At 47.7% G+C, this 25,753-nt stretch overlaps 2 protein-coding genes across 4 annotated transcripts in view; one reads left to right on the top strand and one right to left on the bottom strand.

Annotated features, from left to right (window-relative positions):
- LOC137380298 (cytosolic 10-formyltetrahydrofolate dehydrogenase-like) overlaps positions 1–25,753 on the top strand; it is a 292,525-nt gene that overhangs the window by 127,352 nt on the left and 139,420 nt on the right. The window lies entirely within an intron of this gene.
- Positions 1–25,753, bottom strand: part of lamb2l (laminin, beta 2-like) — a 321,168-nt gene that overhangs the window by 252,195 nt on the left and 43,220 nt on the right. For all 3 annotated transcript variants that reach the window (XM_068052201.1, XM_068052200.1, XM_068052202.1), the window contains exon 3: positions 9,405–9,574. In XM_068052201.1, the coding sequence (XP_067908302.1) occupies positions 9,405–9,574 (170 nt within the window). The remainder of the gene's footprint in view (positions 1–9,404; positions 9,575–25,753) is intronic.

Below are 25,753 nucleotides of genomic sequence, written 5' to 3'. Positions count from 1 at the left end.
CAGGAATGCACTGTCTGAGAGTGCGGTGGAGGCAGATTCAATCGTGGCTTTCAAAAGAGAATTGGATAATTACCTGAAGAGGAAATATTTGCAGGGCTACAGGGAAAGGGCAGGGGAGTGGGACGAGGTGAGTTGTTCTTGCAGAGAGCTAGCACAGATGCGATGAGCCGAATGGCCTCCTTCTGTGTTGCAACCATTGTAGGGTTCTATGAAATTGGCTGCCATGTTGTCTACATTACAACAGTGATTGCACCTTGAAAGCACTTCATTGGCTTTAAAGCATTTTGGAATGTCCTGAGGTTGAGGAAGGTGGACGTCTTTCCTTATCTTTCTTTATCATTGAGACTGAGGTGAGGTGAGGTGAGGTGAGAGTGACTGTCCTTGACATCAAGGCAGCATTTGACCAAGTATGGGATCAAGGAACCCTAGCAAAACTGAAGTAATGGGAATCAGGGGAAAAACTCTCTGCTGGATGGAGTCATACCTAACACAAAGGAAGATGGTTGTGGTTGTTGGAGGTCAATCATCTGAGCTCCAGGACATCACTGCAGGAGTTCCTCAGGGTAGTGTCCTGGGCCCAACCATCTTCAGTTGTTTCATCAATGACCTTCCTTCAATCATAAGGTCAGAAGTGGGGATGTTCGCTGATGATTGCACAATGTCCTCAGATACTGAAGCAGTCCATGTAGAAATGCAGCAAGACCTGGACAATATCCAGACTTGGCTGATAAGTGGCAAGTAACATTCATGCCACACAAATACCAGGCAATGACCATCTCCAACAAGAGAGAATCTAATCATCTCCCCTTGACATTCAATGGCATTATGACCGCTGAATCCCCCACTATCAACATCCTGGGGATTACCATTGACCAGAAACTGAACTGGAGTAGCCATATAAATACTGTGGCTACAAGAGCAGGTTAGAGGCTAGGAATCCTGCATCGAGTAACTCACCTCCTGACTCCCTAAAGCCTGTCCACCATCTACAAGGCACAAATCAGGAGTGTGATGGAATACTCTCCACTTGCCTGGATGGGTGCAGCTCCAACAACACTCAAGAAGCTCGACACCATCCAGGACAAAGCAGCCGACTTGATTGGCACCCCATCTACAAACATTCATTCCCTCCACCACCGAAGCACAGTGGCAGCAGTGTGTACCATCTACAAGATGCACTGCAGCAACGCACCAAGGCTCCTTCGACAGCACCTTCCAAACCCGCGACCTCTACCACTAGAAGGACAAGGGCAGCAGACACTTGGGAACATCACCACCTGCAGGTTTCCCTCCAAGTCACACACCATCCTGACTTGGAACTATATCGCCGTTCCTTCACTGTCGCTGGGTCAAAATCCTGGAACTCCCTTCCTAACAGCACTTTGGGTGTACCTACCCCACATGGACTGCAGTGGGTCAAGAAGGCAGTTCACCACCACCTCCTCAAGGGCAATTAGGGATGGTCAATAAATGTTGGCCTGGCCAGCGATGCCCACATCCCATAAGTGAATAAAAAAAACTTCCTTAACTATGTTCAATAGCAGGCTGAATTTTATCAAAAGAAAGTAATTCTCAAGAGTGCAGCTTCTTGAATTATGCTGTACCTTGATCTGTTGTGGGGTTTGAACTCTGCAGTGAGAGGGGTCTCTCAGTCCCCCCAATAACTGCATCCTGTGCCGTATCGAGGCTGGCTGGAGGTGGCTATTTTGTGCTCAATCCCATCACCTTCTGCCCAAGTACATGATCAATTCATAGACTGCCAGCTTTCCTTTTCATTCCTAATTTATATTTATTTTATCAACGCTGAGTTAGACAAAATAAACACACACATCTCCCTATCGCATGGCATCTCCAGGGGCTGTCGGCACGGTTACAGCTGCTGTTTGCTGATAAGGACGGTTCCTCATTTACTGAGTCAGAGGGTTGCATTGTTGGGATCCATATTAAGGTGTCTACACACGCACTTTGATCTTATCTTTTTAACCTGTTTTCTCTGTACAGATAATTCATTACAAGAAATCAGAGCTCACGTTCAAGTTAAGAGAAAAAGAGATGATGAGGATGAAAGTGCAGTGAGAGAGACAGGTAGTTTAAAGAGAGACAGACAGACAGCGAGTGTTCAAATGGATTAAAATAGACAGATTTCTGAAAAAGCAAATGTTCAAACAGAGAAGGGGAGATAGGGAGAAAAGCATTGAATATTCTTGCGCAGATACAGATCACTCAGTCTATCAGTGCTGGTGTTTTATTCTACATGAGCCAGCCAGTCGAATTCCCCCTCCTGCTCACTCCCCTTACATTTTAATATTATTTTTACATTCTTTCATGGGATGTGGGCATCACTGGTTCAGCCAGCATTTATGGACCATCCCTAATTATCCTTGAGAAGGTGGTAGTGAGCTACGTTCTTGAACCGCTGCAGTCCATGTGGTGCGGGTACACCCACAGTGCTGTTAGGGACAGAGTTCCAGGATTTTGACCCAGCAACAGCGATATAGTTCCAAGTCAGGATGGGGTGTGGCTTGGAGGGGAACTTGCAGGTGGTGGTGTTCCAACATGTCTGCTGCCCTTGTCCTTCTAGCTGGTAGAGGTCATGGGGTTTGGAAGGTGCTATCAAAGGAGCCTTGGTGAGGTGCTGCAGTGTATCTTGTAGCTGGTACACACTGTTGCCACTGTACGGTGGTAGTGGAGATAGTGAATGTTTAAGGTGGTGGATGGGGTGCCAATCAACTGGGCTGCTTTGTCCTGGATGGTGTTGAGCTTCTTGAGTGTTGTTGAAGCTGCATCCATCCAGGCAAGTGGAGTGTATTCCATCACACTCCTGACTTGTGCCTTGTACATGGTGGACAGGCTTTGGGGAGTCAGGAGGTGAGTTACTCACCGCAGAATCCTCAGTCTCTGACCTGCTCTTGTAGCCACGGTATTTATGTGGCAGGTCCACTTCAGTTTCTGGTCAATGGTAACCCGCAGGATGTTGAATGTGGGGGATTCAGCGATGGTAATGCCATTGAATGTCAAAAGGAGGTGGTTAGATTCTCTCTTGTTGGAGATGGTTATTGCCTGGCACTTGTGTGGCGTGAATGTTACTTGCCACTTATCAGCCCAAGCCTGGATATTGTCCAGGTCTTGCTGCATTTCTACACAGACTGCTTCAGTATCTGAGGAGTTGCGAATGGTGCTGAACATCGTAAAATCATCAGCAAACGTCCTCACTTCTGACATCATGATTGAAGGAAGGTCATTGATGAATCAGCTGAAGATGGTTGGGCCTAGGACACTACCCTGAGGAACTCCTGCAGTGATGTCCTGGGACTGAGATGATTGACCTCCAACAAACACAACCATCTTCCTTTGTGTTAGGTATGACTCCAACCAGTGGGGAGACTTCCCTCTGATTCCCATTGACTTCAGTTTTGCTAGGGCTGCTTGATGCCATACTCAGTCAAATGCTGCCTTGATGTCAAGGGCAGTCACTCTCACCTCGTCTCTTGAGTTCAACTCTTTTGTCCATGTTTGCATGTGGTCTGGAGCCAAGTGACCCTGGCAGAACCCAAACTGAGCTGGTTGTTGCTGTTCTAGTGGCACTTGATAGCACTGTCGATGACACCTACTATCAATTTGCTGATGATCAGGAGGCGGTGGCAAAGTGATATTGTCACTGGACTAGTAACCCAGAGACCCAGGGTATTGTTCTAGGGACATGGGTTTGAATCCCACCACGGCAGAAGGTGGAATTTGAATTCAGTTATAAAATAAATCTGGTATTAAAAGTTACTCTAATGAAACCATTGTTGATCATTGTAAAAACCCATCTGGTTCACTAATGTCCTTTAGGGAAGCACATCTGCCGTCCTTACCTGGTCTGGCCGATATGTGACTCCTGACCCACAGCCATGTGGTTGACATTGCCCTCTGAAATGGCCAAGCATGCCACTCAATTGTACCTCACCATTATGAAGTCAGTAAGGAGTGAAACTGGACGGACCACCCGGCATCGACCTAGGCACCGGAAACAACGGCAAACCCAGCCCTGTCGACCCTGCAAAGTCCTCCTTACTAACATCTGGGGGCTTGTGCAAAAGTTGGGAGAGCTGTCCCACAGACTAGTCAAGCAACAGCCTGACATAGTCATACTCACGGAATCATACCTGACAGACAATGTCCCAGACACTGCCATCACCATCCCCGGATATGTCCTGTCCCACCGGCAGGACAGACCTAGCAGAGGTGCCCGCACAGAGGTATATAGTCGAGAGGGAGTTTCCCTGGGTGTCCTCAGCATCGACTCTGGACCCCATGAAGTCTCATGGCATCAGGTCAAACATGGGCAAGGAACCCTCCTGCTGATTACCACTCACAGCTCCCCCCCTCAGCTGATGAGTCAGTACTCCTCCATGTTGAACAGCACTTGGAGGAAGCTCTGAGGGTGGCAAGGGTGCAGAATGTACTCTGGGTGGGGGACTTCAATGTCCATCACCAAGAGTGGCTCGGTAGCACCACTACTGACCGAGCTGGCCGAGGCCTAAAGGACACAGCTGCTAGACTGGGTCAGCGACAGGTGGTGGGGGAACCAACAAGAGGGAAAAATATACTTGACCTCGTCCTCACCAATCTGCCTGCCGCAGATGCATCTGTCCATGACAGTATTGGTAGGAGTGACCACCGCACAGTCCTTGTGGAGACGAAGTCCTGCCTTCACATTGAGGATACCCTCCTTCGTGTTGTGTGGCACTACCACCGTGCTAAATGGGATAGATTTCGAACAGATCTAGCAATGCAAAACTAGGCATCCATGAGGTGCTGTGGGCCATCAGCAGTAGCAGAATTGTGCTCAACCACAATCTGTAACCTCATGGCCCGGCATATCTCCCACTCCACCATTACCATTAAGCCAGGAGACCAACCCTGGTTCAATGAAGAGTGGAGGAAGGCATGCCAGGAGCAGCACCAGGCATACCTCAAAATGAAGTATCAACGCGGTGAAGCTACAACACAGGACTATCTGCGTGCCAAACTGTGTAAGCAGCATGTGATAGACAGAGCTAAGCGATCCCATAACCAACGGATCAGATCTAAGCTCTGCAGTCCAGCCACACCCAGTTGTGAATAGTGGTGGACAATTAAACTACTAACTGGAGGCGGTGGCTCCACAAATATCCCCATCCTCAATGATGGGGGAGCCCAGCACATCAGTGCAAAAGATAAGGCTGAAGCATTTGCAACAATCTTCAGCCAGAAGTGCCGAGTGGATGATCCATCTCGGCCTCCTCCTGAAGTCCCCAACATCACAGATGCCAGTCTTCAACCAATTTGATTCACTCTGCGTTATATCAAGAAACGACTGAAGGCACTGGATACTGCAAAGGCTATGGGCCCTGACAATATTCCGGCAATAGTACTGAAAACCTGTGCTCTAGAACTTGCCGTGCCCCTAGCCGAGCTGTTCCAGTACAGCTACAAGCCTGGCATCTACCCGACAATGTGGAAAATTGCCCAGGTATGTCCTGTACACAAAAAGCAGCGCCTCATGGATGCCCAGTTTTGAGCTGCCAGATCTGTTCTGAATCTATCCCATTTAGCACGGTGGTAGTGCCACACAGTACAATGGAGGGTATCCTCAGTGTGAAGACAGGACCTCATTTCCACAAGGACTATACGGTGGTCACTCCTACCAATACTGTCATGGATAAATGCATCTGCAACAGGTAGATTGGTGAGGACGAGGTCAAGTGGATTTTTCCCTCTTGTTGGTTCCCTCACCACCTACCGCAGGGCCAGTCTGGCAGATATGCCCTTCAGGACTCAGCCAGCTCGGTCAGTCGTGGTACGATTGAGCCACTCTTGGTGATGGACATTGAAGTCTCCCACCCAGAGTACATTCTGCATCCTTGCCACCCTTAGTGCTTCTTCCAAGTGGTGTTCAACATGGAGGAGTAATTATTCATCAGTTGAGGGCGGGCGGTAGGTGGTAATCAGCAGGAGGTTTCCTTGCTGATGTTTGACCTGACGCCATGAGACTTCATCGGGTCCAGAGTCAATATTGAGGACAGTCAGGGCAACTCCCTCCCGACTGTACACCACTGTGCCTTAAAGCCCAGCTACCCGACCCGAACTCCGCCAAACCCGATCACATCTGTTGGGTTCCGTATGGGTCGGGTATTTAGAAAAATTATAGGGCTCGGGCTCGGGTGGGATTCAGGTTGGCTGTGGTCAGGTTGGGCCTGGGTCGGGTTTTCATTTTATACCGGAGCCAGGCTTTACCTCAGACCGAGACCCCCTCCCCACACCATGGGCCCAGATACAAGCTGCGCCCCATTCCCCAGGTCCCGCCTTTCAACATCCTTTCCCCGCGGCTCCAGCTGAGCAGCAGCAGCTTCTTTCCCGTCTCCGGCTGGAAAAGGCACTGCAGGTACTGTCAGTGTCTCACACCCAGGGGGTCAGTAATGGGGAGTGGGACCATGAGCTAAAGCCTGGCCACCCGACCCGAACCTGACCAAAGCCGACTACATGTGTCGGGTTTGGGTCAGGTCTGTATTCTGTGTCCAGCATTCGGGTTTGGGTCAGGTCGGGCATTTAAAAAAATTAAAGGACTCAGGCCCGGGTCGGGTTCGGGTTGGCTGTTGTCGGGTAGGTCCTGGGTTGAGTTTTAGTTTTATACCCGAGCCAGGCTTTACTGTGGTGTCACCTCTGGTGGGTCTGTCCTGCTGGTGGGACAGGACATCCCTAGGAACAGTGTTGGAGGAGTCTGGGACTTTGGATATAAGGTACGTTTCTGCGAGTATTACATTGTGGGACAGCTCTCCCAATTTTGGCACAAGCCCCCAGATGTTAGTAAGGAGGACTTTGCAGGGTTGACAGGGCTGGGTTTGCCGTTGTTGTTTCCAGTGCCTAGGTTGATGCCAGGTGTTCCATCCAGTCTTATTCCTTTTTGACTTTTAAGTAGCGGTTTTGTACAATTGAGTGGCTTGCTTGCCATTTCAGAGGGCACGTAAGAGTCAACTACATTGCTGGAGGTCTGTAGGCAATAGCCTGGCCTCTGGATTACCAGTCCAGTGACATTACCACCACCCCACCTTCTCTCCCAATTTGTAGAATCTACTTCAATAGTGAGTTCAAATAGAAAGAGATTGATAGATAGAGCCAGAGAAAGATAGATAGGGAGAAACAGAGAGATAGAGACAAATGGAGAGAGAATCAGAGATAGCTAGTGAGAGATAGAGTAAGAGGCAGAGAGACAGAGAGAGAAAGACTGACAGCTGTAGAAAGAGAGAGACAGGCAGAGAGAGAGACAGAGTAAGAATTCAATATGGAAATGGAGGAGGGGAGAACAAACGGGGAATAGAAATGGGGAGAGGAGAGAGATTTCACAATGAAAAGTCATTCAGCTCATCTTAACAGATCCACCCAGAGTGATCCTCACATCCCTGGATTCACAGCACCTAATCCTTTCATAAATAACAAGATTCACAGAGATGACATTTTTGATTATTGGATGATTAGTTTGGTGAGTTGATGAATGGACAAGCCCATGAGTTCACTTAATACAACCCAGGAGCTGGGGTCAGTAGTTAACAGATTGCCAAGCCCCTGAGCTGAGCCTCTCTGATCATCATCCCCTCCCAGACTGGACCATCATTGGTGAATTCTCCTTTGTTAATTAACATAGGGCAGTGAACAGACAGCTGTGCGCAACAGCCCTCGTCTCAGACCTCGAGATGTGCTTCTCATCCCATATCCTCTCTATCACTAAGACCGTCTACATCCACCTGCAAAACATTGCCTGTTTCTGCACCTGCTGCAGCTCATCCACTGCGGAAACCCTCACCCATTTGGTATCTCTAGACTTAACTATTCCAGCACTCTTATGGCCAGTGTCCCACCTTACACCCTGCATAAACTTGAGGCCACCCAAAGTCAGTGGCTCGTATCCTAACTCACACTGAATCCTTTCACCCATCGCCCCTGTGCTCGCTGACCTACATTGGCTCCTGGTTAAGCAAAACCTTGATTGTAGTATTTCATCCTTTCAAATCTCTCAATGGCCTCGCCTGTCCCTATCTCTGTAACCTGTTCCAGTCCTACAACCCTCCGAGATATCCGTGTCCTCCAATTGTTGAAGGGACACAAAAAGCAGCTGAAAGCACAGGGAGAAAGGAGGGAACCGAGTGGAGTTGCCAACCCATCAGGATTGTCCTGGAGTCTCTGGGAATTAAAGATTAATCTCCAAGCCATTGCTGTGAGTGAAAACCCAGGAGAAAAATCACAGGGGCTGTTAAGGAAAATTGTGCATATTTTCCATTTTCATTCATTTGATATAAAAACACTGGAGAAGTTATAAAGTAAGGCTGTTTGGGCTCTTCAGCCCCTGTTATGCAGGCAAAAACATGTTCGCTGTGTGATCCAATTTCTAGGTCCCTCAGACTTCCCAACTCCATTTCAAAGGCTGATTTCTCATCCATATTGTTGGTAGTTTCACACGTTACCATCACAACACAAGAAATACATTGAAGAACTCAGGCGATCAAACCTCCGAGCATTCAATGATCAGATTGTAGAGACATCATGTTAACATCGTGAGAAAATCTCTAAATCCTATCAACAGCAGGAGTTGCCAACCCTCCAGGATTGACCTGGAATCTCCAGGGTTGAAAGCTGAATCTCCAGGACACTGCTGTACAACTGCTGCAAGCAAAATGCTGAGAGAAATTTCATGTGGGCATTATAACAATGTGTCTTTCTTTCTTTGAACATTTTTGTTAATTAGTTATAGATATTGGAAAAGGGGCGAAATGGTTGTTGGATTGAGGGTCAAAAATCATCCAATCAAGTAACAAAGGGTCTGTTTACTTTCCTATTGGCCGTGGGAGGACGGGCGCTGCAAGGATAGACATGCCAATTCACCAATGGCAGGAGCTTGGGGGTGGGGCAATTGGAGGTAGGAGGTCATGAGATGAGAACTTCCTGGCACAGGCATGATGGACCGAATGGCCTCCTTCTGTGCCAGTTCATTCGATGAATACTTCCAACAGTAATAGGCAACCCTAAAAAAAAGGGATGTTTAATAACTGGCTACAAAAATATAAAAGTTATCCTGTTGGTGATTAATATTTTGTTCCCCAAAGGGGAGTAATGTTGCCGATTCTGGTTGGATGTATTTCTGGAGATTTCTTCATGTGAACCTTTCCGACCGGTCAAACAGCATTTTTCCATCTTTTATCAACAAAAAAATTGTCCGAATAAACATGCAATTGTTTTTAATGAACCCGTCCTATAATTGATCTGCCGTTTTTTTTACTCCCAGCGGTGTCCTGGAGATTAATCATCAATTCCTCGGGACCTCAGGCCAATACTGGAGGGTTGGCTATTCCTATCCGAGTCTAAGTTTTCCCGTCTCACACACTTACCTGCAGGTGGCTAACGATGCAATAGTCACTAGGCCCCTCCGCCCCGCAGGTGGAGGTGGCTGTTAGATTGTGAGCTCGCCCGATCAGGAGGTTACCGGTTGCTGGGTAACAGCTTCCTTCTGTACATCCATGAGGCAAGGATGGGAGTTCCTGAGCAAAGCTGCTGACTGCTGCAGGAAAGAAAAGGGGGAAGATTCAGAGAGTTGTTGAGGGAGAAGGGTTGGTGATGTATAGCTGGTCAGTGACAGACATTAACAAGATGGCTCCGAGATACATATTGTTTAGGCAACAGTTGCTTTCCCATAGCTTCCTAGGAATATAAGAAGAACAGGAGGTCATTCAGCCCCTCGAGCCTGTTCCAGGATTTAATTTGGTCATGGCTGATCTGCACCTCAACTCCATTTTCCTGTCTTTGCCCCATCCCTCTTGATACTCCTCACCTCATTCTTTCCCTGGAAACTCCTCAACTTCCTCAGTCTCCCCTTCCCCCTACAATCTACAACCACAGAACCAAGGAGGCCATTCTTCCCATCATTTCCATGTCAATTCTTTACCAGAACAATCTAAAACTAATCCAACCATCCCACTCTCTCTCGCTCTCTCTCACTAATCCTGCATGATTTTCTGAATCAAGTATTTATCTATTTTTCCCTTAAATGATGCAATAGTCTTTGTTTCAACCACACCCTCCCAACTCTGATAACCCTTTCTGGAAGGAAATTTCACCTAATATTCTCATGCTCTGATAATTTAAATTGACAACAACTCATTACTGACTTCCCAACCAGAGGAAACAGTCTTTCCCTATTTCACTCCACTAAAAACCTTTTATAATTTAAAAAACCTCTATTAGATCTTCTCCCCTCCAATGCAAACACTGTCAGTATTTCAAACCTCATCTCATAACTTTAGTTTCTCATCACATTCACCTCCTGTGTTACTGGCTGTATCTCTACTGATGTTAATCCAGCTCCCTCACGCTGTCACTCAGTAAGCCCTCTCCCCCCAGTGCCCTGTGTTACTGACTGTATCTCTACTGATGTTAATCCAGCTCCCTCACACTGTCACTCAGTAACCCCTCTCCCCCCAGTGCCCTGTGTTACTGACTGTATCTCGACTGATGTTAATTCAGCTCCCTCACGCTGTCACTCAGTAACCCCTCTCCCCCAGTGCCCTGTGTTACTGACTGTAATTCTACTGATGTTAATCCAGCTCCCTCACACTGTCACTCAGTAACCCCTCTCCCCCCAGTGCCCTGTGTTACTGACTGTATCTCTACTGATGTTAATCCAGCTCCCTCACACTGTCACTCAGTAACCCCTCTCCCCCCAGTGCCCTGTGTTACTGACTGTATCTCTACTGATGTTAATCCAGCTCCCTCACACTGTCACTCAGTAACCCCTCTCCCCCCAGTGCCCTGCGTTACTGACTGTATCTCTACTGATGTTAATCCAGCTCCCTCACACAGTCACTCAGTAACCCCTCTCCCCTCTCTCCCCAGCGCCCTGTATTACTGACTGTATCTCTACTGATGTTAATCCAGCTCCCTCACGCTGTCACTCAGTAACCCCTCTCCCCCAGTGCCCTGTGTTACTGACTGTATCTCTACTGATGTTAATCCAGCTCCCTCACACTGTCACTCAGTAACCCCTCTCCCCCCAGTGCCCTGTGTTACTGACTGTATCTCTACTGATGTTAATCCAGCTCCCTCACACTGTCACTGAGTAACCCCTCTCCCCCCAGTGCCCTGTGTTACTGACTGTATCTCGACTGATGTTAATCCAGCTCCCTCACACTGTCACTCAGTAACCCCTCTCCTCCCAGCAACCTGTATTACTGACTGTATCTCTACTGATGTTAATCCAGCTCCCTCACGCTGTCACTCAGTAACCCCTCTCCCCCAGTGCCCTGTGTTACTGACTGTATCTCTACTGATGTTAATCCAGCTCCCTCACACTGTCACTCAGTAACCCCTCTCCCCCCAGTGCCCTGTGTTACTGACTGTATCTCTACTGATGTTAATCCAGCTCCCTCACACTGTCACTCAGTAACCCCTCTCCCCCCAGTGCCCTGTGTTACTGACTGTATCTCTACTGATGTTAATCCAGCTCCCTCACACAGTCACTCAGTAACCCCTTTCCCCTCTCTCCCCAGCGCCCTGTATTACTGACTGTATCTCTACTGATGTTAATCCAGCTCCCTCATGCTGTCACTCAGTAACCCCTCTCCCCTCTCCCCCCAGCGCCCTGTATTACTGACTGTATCTCTACTCCACTAATGCTGTGGAGGATGAGTTTCTGGAATGTGTTCGGGATGGATTTCTAGAGCAGTATGTTGAGGAACTGACCGGAGAACAGGATATTTTAGATCTAATATTATGTAATGAGAAAGGGCTAATTAATAATCTTGTTGTAAAAGATCCATTAGGAATGAGTGACCATAATATGATAGAATTTTACATTATGTTTGAAAGTGAGGTAGTTCAATCTGAAGCCAGGGTGTTAAATTTGAACAAAGGAAATTATGAAAGTATGAGGGGAAAATTGGCTGAGGCGGATTGGGAAAATACATTAAAAGGTATGACAGTACATAGGTAATGGATAGTCTTTAAAGAAATATTACGTAGTTTACTGCAACTATACATGCCTTCAAGGTACAAAAAACCCAAAAGTAAAGGCAGTCAAACGTGGATAACAAAGGAAGTTACACATTGTATAAGATTAAAAGAAAAGGCCTGTAAAGTTGCCAGAAATAGTAGTAAACCTGAGGATTGGGAGGATTTTAGAATACAGAAACTGATAAAGAAAGGGAGAATAGAATATGAATGTTAGCTAGCAAAAAATATATAAACAGACTGTAAAAGCTTCTATGGTACGTAACAAGGAAATGTTTGCTAAGAGAAATGTGGGTCCATTACAGACAGAGTCAGGAGAATTTATAATGGGGAATAGAAAAATGGTAGAGAAGCTAAATGATTACTTTTGTCTGTCTTCACTGAGGAAGAAACAAGAAATCTCCCAGAATTGGAGAACAAGGGACTAGGGGTAATGAGGATTTGAAGGAAATTAGTATTCGGAAGAAGGTTGTATTGGAGAAATTAATGGGGCTGAAGGTTGATAAGTGCCCAGGACCTGATATTCTACATCCCAGAGTGTTGAAAGAGGTCACTATGGAGATAGTGGATGCATTGGTGATCATCTTCCAAAATTCTATAGATTCTGGAGCAGTTCCTGCAGATTGGAAGGTTGCAAATGTCACCCCACTATTTAAGAAGGGAAGGAGAGAGAAAATAGGGAATTACAGACCTGTTAGCCTTACATCAGTCATTGGGAAAATGTTAAAATCTATTCTAAAGGATGTGATAAATGGACACTTGGATAATAATGATCTGATTGGGCATAGTCAACATGGATTTATGAATGGGAAATCATGTTTGATTATTTGAGGATGTTCCAAACAGAATTGATAAAGGGGGCCAATGGCATACTTGGATTTTCTGAAGGCTTTTGACAAAGTCCCCCACAGGAGGTTGGTTAGCAAAATAAAGCACATGGGATAGGAGGTAATATACTGGCATGGATTAAGGATTGGTTAACAGGCAGAAAACAGAGAGTGAGGAAGCAAAGATCAGACAGGGCTCTAGAGGGTTACAAGGTAGCCAGGAAGGAACTGAAGAATGGACTTAGTAGAGCCAGAAGGGGACATGAAAAAGTCTTGGCGGATAGGATTAAGGAAAATCCCAAGGCATTCTACACTTATGTGAGGAACAAGAGGATGGCCAGAGTGAGGGTCGGGCCGATCAGGGATAGTGGAGGGAACTTGTGCCTGGAGTCGGAGGAGGTAGGAGAGGTCCTAAATGAATACTTTGCTTCAGTATTCACTAGTGAGAAGGACCTGGTCGTTTGTGAGGACAGCGTGGAACAGGCTGATATGCTCGAACAGGTTGAGGTTAAGAGGGAGGATGTGCTGGAAATTTTGAATGATATGAGGACAGATAAGTCCCTGGGGCCAGACGGGAAATACCCAAGGATATTACGGGAAGCGAGGGAAGAGACTGCCGCGCCTTTGGCGATGATCTTTGCGTCCTCACTGTCCACTGGAGTAGTACCAGATGATTGGAGGGTGGCAAATGTTGTTCCCTTGTTCAAGAAAGGGAATAGGGATAACCCTGGGAATTATAGACCAGTCAGTCTTACGTCGGTAGTGGGCAAATTATTGGAGAGGATTCTGAGAGACAGGATTTATGATTATTTGGAAAAGCATAGTTTGATTAGAGACAGTCAGCATGGCTTTGTGAGGGGCAGGTCATGCCTTACAAGCCTTATTGAATTCTTTGAAGATGTGACAAAACACGTTGATGAAGGAAGAGCAGTGGATGTGGTGTATATGGATTTTAGCAAGGCGTTTGATAAGGTTCCCCATGGTAGGCTCATTCAGAAAGTAAGGAGGCATGAGATACAGGGAAAGTTGGCTGTCTGGATACAGAATTGGCTGGCCCATAGAAGAGAGAGGGTGGTAGTAGATGGAAAGTATTCAGCCTGGAGCTCGGTGACCAGTGGTGTTCCGCAGGGATCTGTTCTGGGACCTCTGCTCTTTGTGATTTTTATAAATGACTTGGATGAGGAAGTGGAAGGCTGGGTTAGCAAGTTTGCCGATGACACGAAGGTTGCTGGAGTTGTGGATAGTGTGGAAGGCTGTTGTAGGTTGCAACGGGACATTGACAGGATGCAGAGCTGGGCTGAGAAGTGGCAGATGGAGTTCAACCTGGAAAAGTGTGAAGTGATTCATTTTGGAAGCTCGAATTTGAATGCGGAATACAGGCTTAAAGACAGGATTTTTGGTAGTGTGGAGGAACAGAGGGATCTTGGGGTCCATGTCCATAGATCGCTCAAAGTTGCCATCCAAGTTGATAGGGTTGTTAAGAAAGCGTATGGGGTGTTGGCTTTCATTAACAGGGGGATTGAGTTTAAGAGCCGCGAGGTTATGCTGCAGCTCTATAAAGCCCTGGTTAGACCACACTTGGAATATTGTGTTCAGTTCTGGTCGCCTCATTATAGGAAGGATGTGGAAGCTTTAGAGAGGGTGCAGAGGATATTTACCAGGATGCTGCCTGGACTGGAGGGCATGTCTTACGAAGAAAGGTTGAGGGAGCTAGGGCTTTTCTCATTGGAGCGAAGAAGGATGAGAGGTGACTTGATAGAGGGGTACAAGATGATGAGAGGCACAGATAGAGTGGATAGCCAGAGACTTTTTCCCAGGGTGGAAAGGGCTATCACCAGGGGGCATAATTTTAAGGTGATTGGAGGAAGGTTTCGGGGAGATGTCAGAGGTAGGTTCTTTACACAGAGAGTGGTGGGTGCGTGGAATGCACTGCCAGCGGTGGTAGTAGAAGCAGATACATTAGGGACATTTAAGCGACTCTTGGATAGGTACATGGATGATAGTAGAATGAAGGGTATATAGGTAGTTTGATCCTAGAGTAGGTTAAAGGTTCGGCATAACATTGTGGGCCGAAGGGCCTGTACTGTGCTGTACTGTTCTATGTTCTATGGTCTATGAATAAACGGGTCATTCTCGCGTTGGCAGGTTGTGACTAGTGGGGTACCACAGGAATCAGTGTTTAGGCCCCAGCTGTTCACAATACATATCAATGATCTGGATGTGGGGACCAAATGTAATATTTCCAAGTTCACGGATGACACAAAACTAGGTGTGAATGTATGTTGTGAGAAAGATGCAAAGTGGCTTCAAGGGGATTTGGACAGACTTAGTGAGTGGGCAAGAACTTGGCAGATGGAATATAATGTGGAAAAATGTGAGGTTGTAGGGACCTGGGTGTCCTTGTCAATAAGACACTGAAAGCTAACATGCAGATGCAGCAAGCAATTAGGAAGGCTAATGGTATGTTAGCCTTTATCACAAGAGGATTTGAGTACAGGAGTAGTGAAGTCTTGCTTCAATTGTATAGAATCTTAGTTAGACCCCACCTGCAGTACTGTGTGCAGTTTTGGTCCCCTTACCATAGGAAGGATAGTATTGCCATAGAGGGAGTGCAACGAAGGTTCACCAGACTTGTTCCCTGGATGGTGGGACTGTCCGATGCAGAGAGATTGGGGAAACTGGGCCTGTATTCTCTAGAGTTTCGAAGAATGAGAGGTGATCTCATTGAAACCTACAAAATACTTAAAGGGATAGACAGGGTAGATACAGGTAAGATGTTTCCCCTGGTTGGGGAATCGAGAACCAGGGAACACAATTTCAAAATAAGGGGGAAGCCACTTAGGACAGAGATGAGGAGAAATTTATTTACTCAAAAGGTTGTGAATCTTTGGAATTCTCTGCCCCAGAGGGCTGTAGAAGCTCAGTCATTGAGTATGCTTAAAGCAGAGATTGACAGATTTCTAAATACCATTGACATCAGGGGATATGGGGATAGTGTAGGAAGGCATTGAAGTGGATGATCAGCCATGATCGTATTGAATGGTGGGGCAGGCTCGATGGGCTGAATGACCTACTCCTGTTCATATGTTCCTATGTTCCTGCTGATGTTAATCCAGCTCCCTCACAATGTCACTCAGTAACCCCTCTCCCCCCAGTGACCTGTGTCAATGACTGTGTCTCTACTGATGTTAATCTAGCTCCCTCACACTGTCACTCAGTAACCCCTCTCCCCGCAGTGACCTGTGTCAATGACTGTGTCTCTACTGATGTTAATCCAGCTCCCTCACACTGTCACTCAGTAACCCCTCTCCCCCCAGTGACCTGGGTCAATGACTGTGTCTCTACTGATGTTAATCCAGCTCCCTCACACTGTCACTCAGTAACCCCTCTCCCCCCAGTGACCTGTGTTACTGACTGTTTCTCTACTGATGTTAATCCAGCTCCCTCACAATGTCACTCAGTAACCCCTCTCCTCCCAGCAACCTGTGTCAATGACTGTGTCTCTACTGATGTTAATCCAGCTCCCTCACAATGTCACTCAGTAACCCCTCTCCCCCCAGCGACTTGTGTTACTGATTGTGTCTCTACCGATGTTAATCCAGCTCCCTCACAATGTCACTCAGTAACCCCTCTCCCCCCAGCGACTTGTATTACTGATTGTGTCTCTACTGATGTTAATCCAGCTCCCTCACACTGTCACTCAGTAACCCCTCTCCTCCCAGCAACCTGTGTTACTGAGTGTGTCTCTACTGATGTTAATCCAGCTCCCTCACACTGTCACTCAGTAACCCCTCTCCCCCCAGCGACCTGTGTCAATGACTGTATCTCTACAGATATTAATCCAGCTCCCTCACACTGTCACTCAGTAACCCCTCTCCCCCCAGCGACCTGTGTTACTGATTGTGTCTCTACTGATGTTAATCCAGCTCCCTCACAATGTCACTCAGTAACCCCTCTCCTCCCAGCAAACTGTGTCAATGACTGTGTCTCTAATGATGTTAATCCAGCTCCCTCACAATGTCACTCAGTAACCCCTCTCCCCCCAGCGACCTGTGTTACTGATTGTGTCTCTACTGATGTTAATCCAGCTCCCTCACACTGTCACTCAGTAACCCCTCTCCTCCCAGCAACCTGTGTCAATGACTGTGTCTCTACTGAAGTTAATCCAGCTCCCTCACAATGTCACTCAGTAACCCCTCTACCCCCAGTGCCCTGTGTTACTGATTGTGTCTCTACTGATGTTAATCCAGTTCCCTCACACTGTCACTCAGTAACCCCTCTCCCCCCAGCGACCTGTGTTACTGATTGTATCTCTACTGATGTTAATCCAGCTCCCTCACAATGTCACTCAGTAACCCCTCTCCTCCCAGCGACCTGTGTTACTGATTGTGTCTCTACTGATATTAATCCAGCTCCCTCACACTGTCACTCAGTAACCCCTCTCCCCCCAGCGACCTGTGTCAATGACTGTATCTCTACTGATGCTAATCCAGCTCCCTCACAATGTCACTCAGTAACCCCTCTCCCCCCAGCGACCTGTGTTACTGACTGTATCTCTACTGATGTTAATCCAGCTCCCTCACAATGTCACTCAGTAACCCCTCTCCCCCCAGCGACCTGTGTTACTGACTGTTTCTCTACTGATGTTAATCCAGCTCCCTCACAATGTCACTCAGTAACCCCTCTCCCCCCAGCGACTTGTGTTACTGATTGTGTCTCTACTGATGTTAATCAAGCTCCTTCACACTGTCACTCAGTAACCCCTCTCCCCCAGCGACCTGTGTTACTGACTGTATCTCTACTGATGTTAATCCAGCTCCCTCACAATGTCACTCAGTAACCCCTCTCCTCCCAGCAACCTGTGTCAATGACTGTGTCTCTACTGATGTTAATCCAGCTCCCTCACATTGTCACTCAGTAACCCCTCTCCCCCCAGCGACCTGTGTCAATGACTGTATCTCTACAGATGGTAATCCAGCTCCCTCACAATGTCACTCAGTAACCCCTCTCCCCCCAGCGACCTGTGTCAATGACTGTATCTCTACAGATGTTAATCCAGCTCCCTCACACTGTCACTCAGTAACCCCTCTCCTCCCAGCGACCTGTGTTACTGATTGTGTCTCTACTGATGTTAATCCAGCTCCCTCACACTGTCACTCAGTAACCCCTCTCCTCCCAGCAACCTGTGTCAATGACTGTGTCTCTACTGATGTTAATCCAGCTCCCTCACAATGTCACTCGGTAACCCCTCTCCTCCCAGCAACCTGTGTCAATGACTGTCTCTACTGATGTTAATCCAGCTCCCTCACAATGTCACTCAGTAACCCCTCTCCCCCCAGCGACCTGTGTTACTGATTGTGTCTCTACTGATGTTAATCCAGCTCCCTCACAATGTCACTCAGTAACCCCTCTCCCCCAGCGACGTGTGTTACTAATTGTGTCTCTACTGATGTTAATCCAGCTCCCTCACAATGTCACTCAATAACCCCTCTCCTCCCAGCGACCTGTGTTACTGATTGTGTCTCTACTGATATTAATCCAGCTCCCTCACACTGTCACTCAGTAACCCCTCTCCCCCCAGCGACCTGTGTCAATGACTGTGTCTCTACTGATGTTAATCCAGCTCCCTCACAATGTCACTCAGTAACCCCTCTCCTCCCAGCAAACTGTGTCAATGACTGTGTCTCTAATGATGTTAATCCAGCTCCCTCACAATGTCACTCAGTAACCCCTCTACCCCCAGCGACCTGTGTTACTGATTGTGTCTCTACTGATGTTAATCCAGCTCCCTCACAATGTCACTCAGTTACCCCTCTCCTCCCAGCAACCTGTGTCAATGACTGTGTCTCTACTGAAGTTAATCCAGCTCCCTCACAATGTCACTCAGTAACCCCTCTACCCCCAGTGCCCTGTGTTACTGATTGTGTCTCTACTGATGTTAATCCAGTTCCCTCACACTGTCACTCAGTAACCCCTCTCCCCCCAGCGACCTGTGTTACTGATTGTATCTCTACTGATGTTAATCCAGCTCCCTCACAATGTCACTCAGTAACCCCTCTCCTCCCAGCGACCTGTGTTACTGACTGTTTCTCTACTGATGTTAATCCAGCTCCCTCACAATGTCACTCAGTAACCCCTCTCCCCCCAGCGACTTGTGTTACTGATTGTGTCTCTACTGATGTTAATCAAGCTCCTTCACACTGTCACTCAGTAACCCCTCTCCCCCAGCGACCTGTGTTACTGACTGTATTTCTACTGATGTTAATCCAGCTCCCTCACAATGTCACTCAGTAACCCCTCTCCTCCCAGCAACCTGTGTCAATGACTGTGTCTCTACTGATGTTAATCCAGCTCCCTCACACTGTCACTCAGTAACCCCTCTCCCCCCAGCGACCTGTGTCAATGACTGTATCTCTACAGATGTTAATCCAGCTCCCTCACAATGTCACTCAGTAACCCCTCTCCCCCCAGCGACCTGTGTCAATGACTGTATCTCTACAGATGTTAATCCAGCTCCCTCACACTGTCACTCAGTAACCCCTCTCCTCCCAGCGACCTGTGTTACTGATTGTGTCTCTACTGATGTTAATCCAGCTCCCTCACACTGTCACTCAGTAACCCCTCTCCTCCCAGCAACCTGTGTCAATGACTGTGTCTCTACTGATGTTAATCCAGCTCCCTCACAATGTCACTCGGTAACCCCTCTCCTCCCAGCAACCTGTGTCAATGACTGTCTCTACTGATGTTAATCCAGCTCCCTCACAATGTCACTCAGTAACCCCTCTCCCCCCAGCGACCTGTGTTACTGATTGTGTCTCTACTGATGTTAATCCAGCTCCCTCACAATGTCACTCAGTAACCCCTCTCCCCCAGCGACTTGTGTTACTAATTGTGTCTCTACTGATGTTAATCCAGCTCCCTCACAATGTCACTCAGTAACCCCTCTCCTCCCAGCGACCTGTGTTACTGATTGTGTCTCTACTGATATTAATCCAGCTCCCTCACACTGTCACTCAGTAACCCCTCTCCCCCCAGCGACCTGTGTCAATGACTGTGTCTCTACTGATGTTAATCCAGCTCCCTCACAATGTCACTCAGTAACCCCTCTCCCCCCAGCGACCTGTGTTACTGACTGTATCTCTACTGATGTTAATCCAGCTCCCTCACACTGTCACTCAGTAACCCCTCTCCCCCCAGCGACCTGTGTTACTGACTGTATCTCTACTGATGTTAATCCAGCTCCCTCACACTGTCACTCAGTAACCCCTCTCCCCCCAGCGACCTGTGTTACTGACTGTATCTCTACTGATGTTAATCCAGCTCCCTCACACTGTCACTCAGTAACCCCTCTCCCCCCAGCGACCTGTGTTACTGACTGTTTCTCTACTGATGTTAATCCAGCTCCCTCACAATGTCACTCAGTAACCCCTCTCCCCCCAGCGACTTGTGTTACTGATTGTGTCTCTACTGATGTTAATCCAGCTCCTTCACACTGTCACTCTGTAACCCCTCTCCCCCCAGCGACTTGTGTTACTGATTGTGTCTCTACTGATGTTAATCCAGCTCCTTCACACTGTCACTCAGTAACCCCTCTCCCCCCAGCGACCTGTGTTACTGATTGTGTCTCTACTGATGTTAATCAAGCTCCTTCACACTGTCACTCTGTAACCCCTCTCCCCCCAGCGACCTGTGTTACTGATTGTGTCTCTACTGATGTTAATCCAGCTCCCTCACACTGTCACTCAGTAACCCCTCTCCCCCCAGCGACCTGTGTCAATGACTGTATCTCTACAGATGTTAATCCAGCTCCCTGACACTGTCACTCAGTAACCCCTCTCCTCCCAGCAACCTGTGTCAATGACTGTGTCTCTACTGATGTTAATCCAGCTCCCTCACACTGTCACTCAGTAACCCCTCTCCCCCCAGCGACCTGTGTCAATGACTGTATCTCTACAGATGTTAATCCAGCTCCCTGACACTGTCACTCAGTAACCCCTCTCCTCCCAGCAACCTGTGTCAATGACTGTGTCTCTACTGATGTTAATCCAGCTCCCTCACAATGTCACTCAGTAACCCCTCTCCCCCCAGCGACCTGTGTTACTGATTGTATCTCTACTGATGTTAATCCAGCTCCCTCACAATGTCACTCAGTAACCCCTCTCCTCCCAGCAACCTGTGTCAATGACTGTCTCTACTGATGTTAATCCAGCTCCCTCACAATGTCACTCAGTAACCCCTCTCCCCCCAGCGACTTGTGTTACTGATTGTGTCTCTACTGATGTTAATCCAGCTCCCTCACAATGTCACTCAGTAACCCCTCTCCTCCCAGCGACCTGTGTTACTGATTGTGTCTCTACTGATGTTAATCCAGCTCCTTCACACTGTCACTCAGTAACCCCTCTCCCCCCAGCGACCTGTGTTACTGACTGTATCTCTACTGATGTTAATCCAGCTCCCTCACAATGTCACTCAGTAACCCCTCTCCCCCCAGCGACCTGTGTTACTGACTGTATCTCTACTGATGTTAATCCAGCTCCCTCACATTGTCACTCAGTAACCCCTCTCCCCCCAGCGACCTGTGTTACTGACTGTATCTCTACTGATGTTAATCCAGCTCCCTTACAATGTCACTCAGTAACCCCTCTCCCCCCAGCGACCTGTGTTACTGACTGTATCTCTACTGATGTTAATCCAGCTCCCTCACAATGTCACTCAGTAACCCCTCTCCCCCCAGCGACCTGTGTTACTGACTGTTTCTCTACTGATGTTAATCCAGCTCCCTCACAATGTCACTCAGTCACCCCTCTCCCCCCAGCGCCCTGTGTTACTGATTGTGTCTCTACTGATGTTAATCCAGCTCCTTCACAATGTCACTCAGTAACCCCTCTCCCCCCAGCAACCTGTGTTACTGACTGTTTCTCTACTGATGTTAATCCAGCTCCCTCACAATGTCACTCAGTCACCCCTCTCCCCCCAGCGCCCTGTGTTACTGATTGTGTCTCTACTGATGTTAATCCAGCTCCTTCACAATGTCACTCAGTAACCCCTCTCCCCCCAGCAACCTGTGTTACTGACTGTTTCTCTACTGATGTTAATCCAGCTCCCTCACAATGTCACTCAGTAACCCCTCTCCCCCCAGCAACCTGTGTTACTGACTGTTTCTCTACTGATGTTAATCCAGCTCCCTCACACTGTCACTCAGTAACCCCTCTCCCCCCAGCGCCCTGTGTTACTGACTGTATCTCTACTGATGTTAATCCAGCTCCCTCACAATGTCACTCAGTAACCCCTCTCCCCCCAGCGCCCTGTGTTACTGACTGTTTCTCTACTGATGTTAATCCAGCTCCCTCACAATGTCACTCAGTAACCCCTCTCCCCCCAGCAACCTGTGTTACTGATTGTGTCTCTACTGATGTTAATCCAGCTCCCTCACACTCAGTAACTCCACTTCCCAGCTGCAAAACTCTTGTGACGTTAAAGATTACAAACACTATCAGTGAGTATCAGTAACTTCACAACATCTCCTTTTTATGCATTTAGACAGAACGATGCAGATCTCAGTGTAATCCTTCACCTTTAACCTGTGGTAATTGTTACCTGCTTGCTTGGTGAACTCTGACTGGAACAATCTCCTTACAGGTGAACAGAAGCTCGAAGCTGACAAAACTGTGATTTTCAGAGGTTCACATTACACATTACCTTCAAACAGCTCCACTAGTTACTGATGAAACTCTCCTTCACACTCCGTGATAGAAACACATGGGAGCTATGCCGGCAGCACCTTTTCAGGTGCAATTTCACTGTGTGACCCCCTCCCACTCTCCACGGGACCTCTGATCTCCATTTAGTGGTCTCCTGATGTCACTGCAACCATTCATCAACTCGACAGAGGATGACATAGAGTATAGGAAGAGGAGGAGGTCATTTAGCCACTCGAGCCTGATTCACCATTCGATGAGATCATGGCTGATCTGTGACCGAACCCCATTCATCCACCTTTTTCCCTTTGGTTAACAAAAATCTATCAATCTCAGATTTAAAATTAACAGTTGATCTAGCATCAATTGCTGTTTGCAGAAGAATTCCAAACATCTACCACCCTTTGGGCAGGATTTTGTGAGGCCCTGAGGTGAGGTCAGAGATGGGGGGCCCATAGAATTGCGACCGATGGCGGGGGACGGCAGGCCCATTGCCGCCCTGTTGCCAAACAATTTTGCCGGGGCAGGATAGGCCGAGAACGGCTACTAAAGGGCCTCTTCCTGCTGCTGCTGGGATCTAACCACTGGCGGGAAGGAGGGCCTCCACCGCGTGGAGAGGGCACCTTGTAAAATGAGGAGCACTCACTGTGGGCTTTGGGGGGGGATCCTTCCTCTGTGGGCAATCTGTGGCCCACAGAGGGCCTCAGCCGGGAAATAATGCACCTCCTAGGACCCCCCCTTCCCCCTGGGCTTTACAACCACCCCCGCCCAATCCCCTTCACTGGGGCCTTGTGGACTGGCCCCGGCAACCCTGCCTCACGGATTCGGGGTTCCAGCACCGGGCCTGGGTCCGAGGCCTCTACAACACTGGCAATGGCCACCACTCCCAGTGGCACTGCCAATACTGCTGAGCTGCTGGCCCTCTGATTGGCCAGCAGGTCTTGGAGGCGGGATCCCCATCTTTAAAGGGATGGAGATCTGGCACCGGAAGCTTCGGCTCCGGAACAACGGCGGTCGGGCTGGAGGAGGGGCGTGAAATGGCCGAGAAGGGGCTCCCCCTGCCTTTTCAGCCCTCAGCCGGGAGCCCCTCAGCCTTCACGAGACCCACCCTTTGTGTGTGGAAGTGTTTCCTCATTTCATTTCATTCTAACTTTTAGACTATTTTCCCTATTTCTGGACTTGCCAACCAGTAGAAATAGTTTCTCTCTATCTACCCTATCTATTCCCTTTAATATCTTGAAAACTTTGATCAAATTATCCCTTAACCTTCTAAATTCCAGGGGATACAACCCTAGTTTGTATAATCTCTCCATGTCATTTAATCCTTGGAGTCCAGCTATCATTCTGATAAATCTACTCCCTCAAAGGACAATACATCCTTCCTAAGGTGTGGTGCCCAGAACTGCTCCCAGTAACTCCAGGTGTGGTCTAACCAGGGCTTTGTATAACTGAAGCAGGACTTCTACCCCCTTGTATTCTAGTCCTCGAGATATAAAGGGCAGCATTCCATTAGCCTTTTTGATTATTTTCTGTACCTGTTCATGACATTTTAATGATCTGTGTACCTGGACCGCCGCCCCCCCCCCCCCCCCCCAAAGTGTCTCTGGATCTACATTGTTTCTAGCTTTTTACCATTGAGAAAGTTCCCTGTTCTATTCTTTTTAAGTCCAAAGTGAATGACCTCACATTTGTCTGAAATCCATTTGCCACAATTTTGCCCATTCACTTAATCTATTAATTTCTCTTTGTAATTTTATGCTCCCATCTACATCGCTTGCAATGCTCCCTATCTTTGTGTCATTAGCAAACTTGGATATCTGGCTTTCTATCTATCTTGTAAGTCATTAATGAATGTCGTGAATAAAGTTGAGACCCTGACACAGATCCTTGCGAAGCGCATGTCAGTTAGAGTACTTGCCCATTATCCCTGCTCTCTTCTCCTGCCCCTCAGCCAATTTCTTAACCCGGTAAATAATCTGCCTTCAATTCAATGAGTTTCAACTTTCGCGAACAGTCTCTGATGAGGGACTTCATCAAATGCCTTCTGGAAGTCCATATAAATAACATCCATAGACATTCCCCTGTCCACTATAGTCACCTCTCCAAAAATGTCAATCAGGTTTGTGAGGCATGATCTTCCCTTTACTAATCTCTCTGATCAGCTGACAATTTTCAGGATGTTCATTCACTCTATCCTTAATTATAGACTCCAGTAATTTCCTGACAACAAATATTCGGCGAACTGGTCTATAATTCCCTGGTTTCCCTCTCTCACCTTTCTTAAATAGCGGAGTGACATGCGGGATTATAGAGAGAATCAGGGTGGGGGGAAGGGGAACAGGGAATAGAGATGGAGTGTGTTTAGAAAATGGGAAGTAGAGGGAAGCAGGATATAAAAAAGGGATAAAGTGGCTCGAAAGAGGAAGATTCAAAAGGCGGGATAATGTAGAGCTAGACAGCAGAGATAGAGAACAAGAGGATGGAGAGAGTGAGGGAGGTAAAGTGGGGAGAAAGCATCCGATAAATAAAGCGGAAAAGAATCTGGCCTCCTTAAGGAATCACTTGATTCTCTTTCTTTCCCTCTCCCTCCCTCCCTATCCTTCTTTCTGTCTCTATCCCTCTCTCTCTGACAAATAAGCTAATGAAGGTGTGATCCCAAATCTGAGGTCTTGGCAAAAACAGTAAGCAGTGAGGAGAGAGATTTATAATGAAGAAAGATTGAGACTAGTGATACATTGAGTAAAACACTTGAACTTGGGTTTATAGTTAGGACTCAAGTGCATTAAATGGATAAGTTGGCAACTGTGGTTCAGCATGAAATTATTGGCCTGGACAGTGCCAGAAATAGTCGGTGTGAACATAAGAACATAAGAAATAGGAACAGGAGTAGGCCATTCAGCCCCTCAAGCCTGCCCCGCCATTCAATAAGATCATGGCTGATCTGTCCCAGTCCTCAACTCCTCTTTCGGGCCTGCTCCGCATAACCCTCGACTCCCTGAGATTTCAAAAATCTATCTACCCCCTCCTTAAATACATTTAGTGTCCTAGCCTCCACAACTCTCTGAGGTAGAGAATTCCAGAGATTCACCACCCTCTGAGAGAAGAAATTCCTTCACATCTCAGTTTTAAATGTGTGACCCCTTATTCTGTAACTATGTCCCCTAGTTCGAGATTCCCCCACTAGTGGAAACATATTCACAACATCTACCC

The sequence above is a fragment of the Heterodontus francisci genome, chromosome 19, assembly GCF_036365525.1.
Source record: "Heterodontus francisci isolate sHetFra1 chromosome 19, sHetFra1.hap1, whole genome shotgun sequence".
NCBI classification, from domain to species: Eukaryota; Metazoa; Chordata; class Chondrichthyes; order Heterodontiformes; family Heterodontidae; genus Heterodontus; species Heterodontus francisci.
The sequence above is the reverse complement of the archived record's forward strand: the minus strand, read 5'-3'. Positions and strand labels throughout refer to the sequence as shown.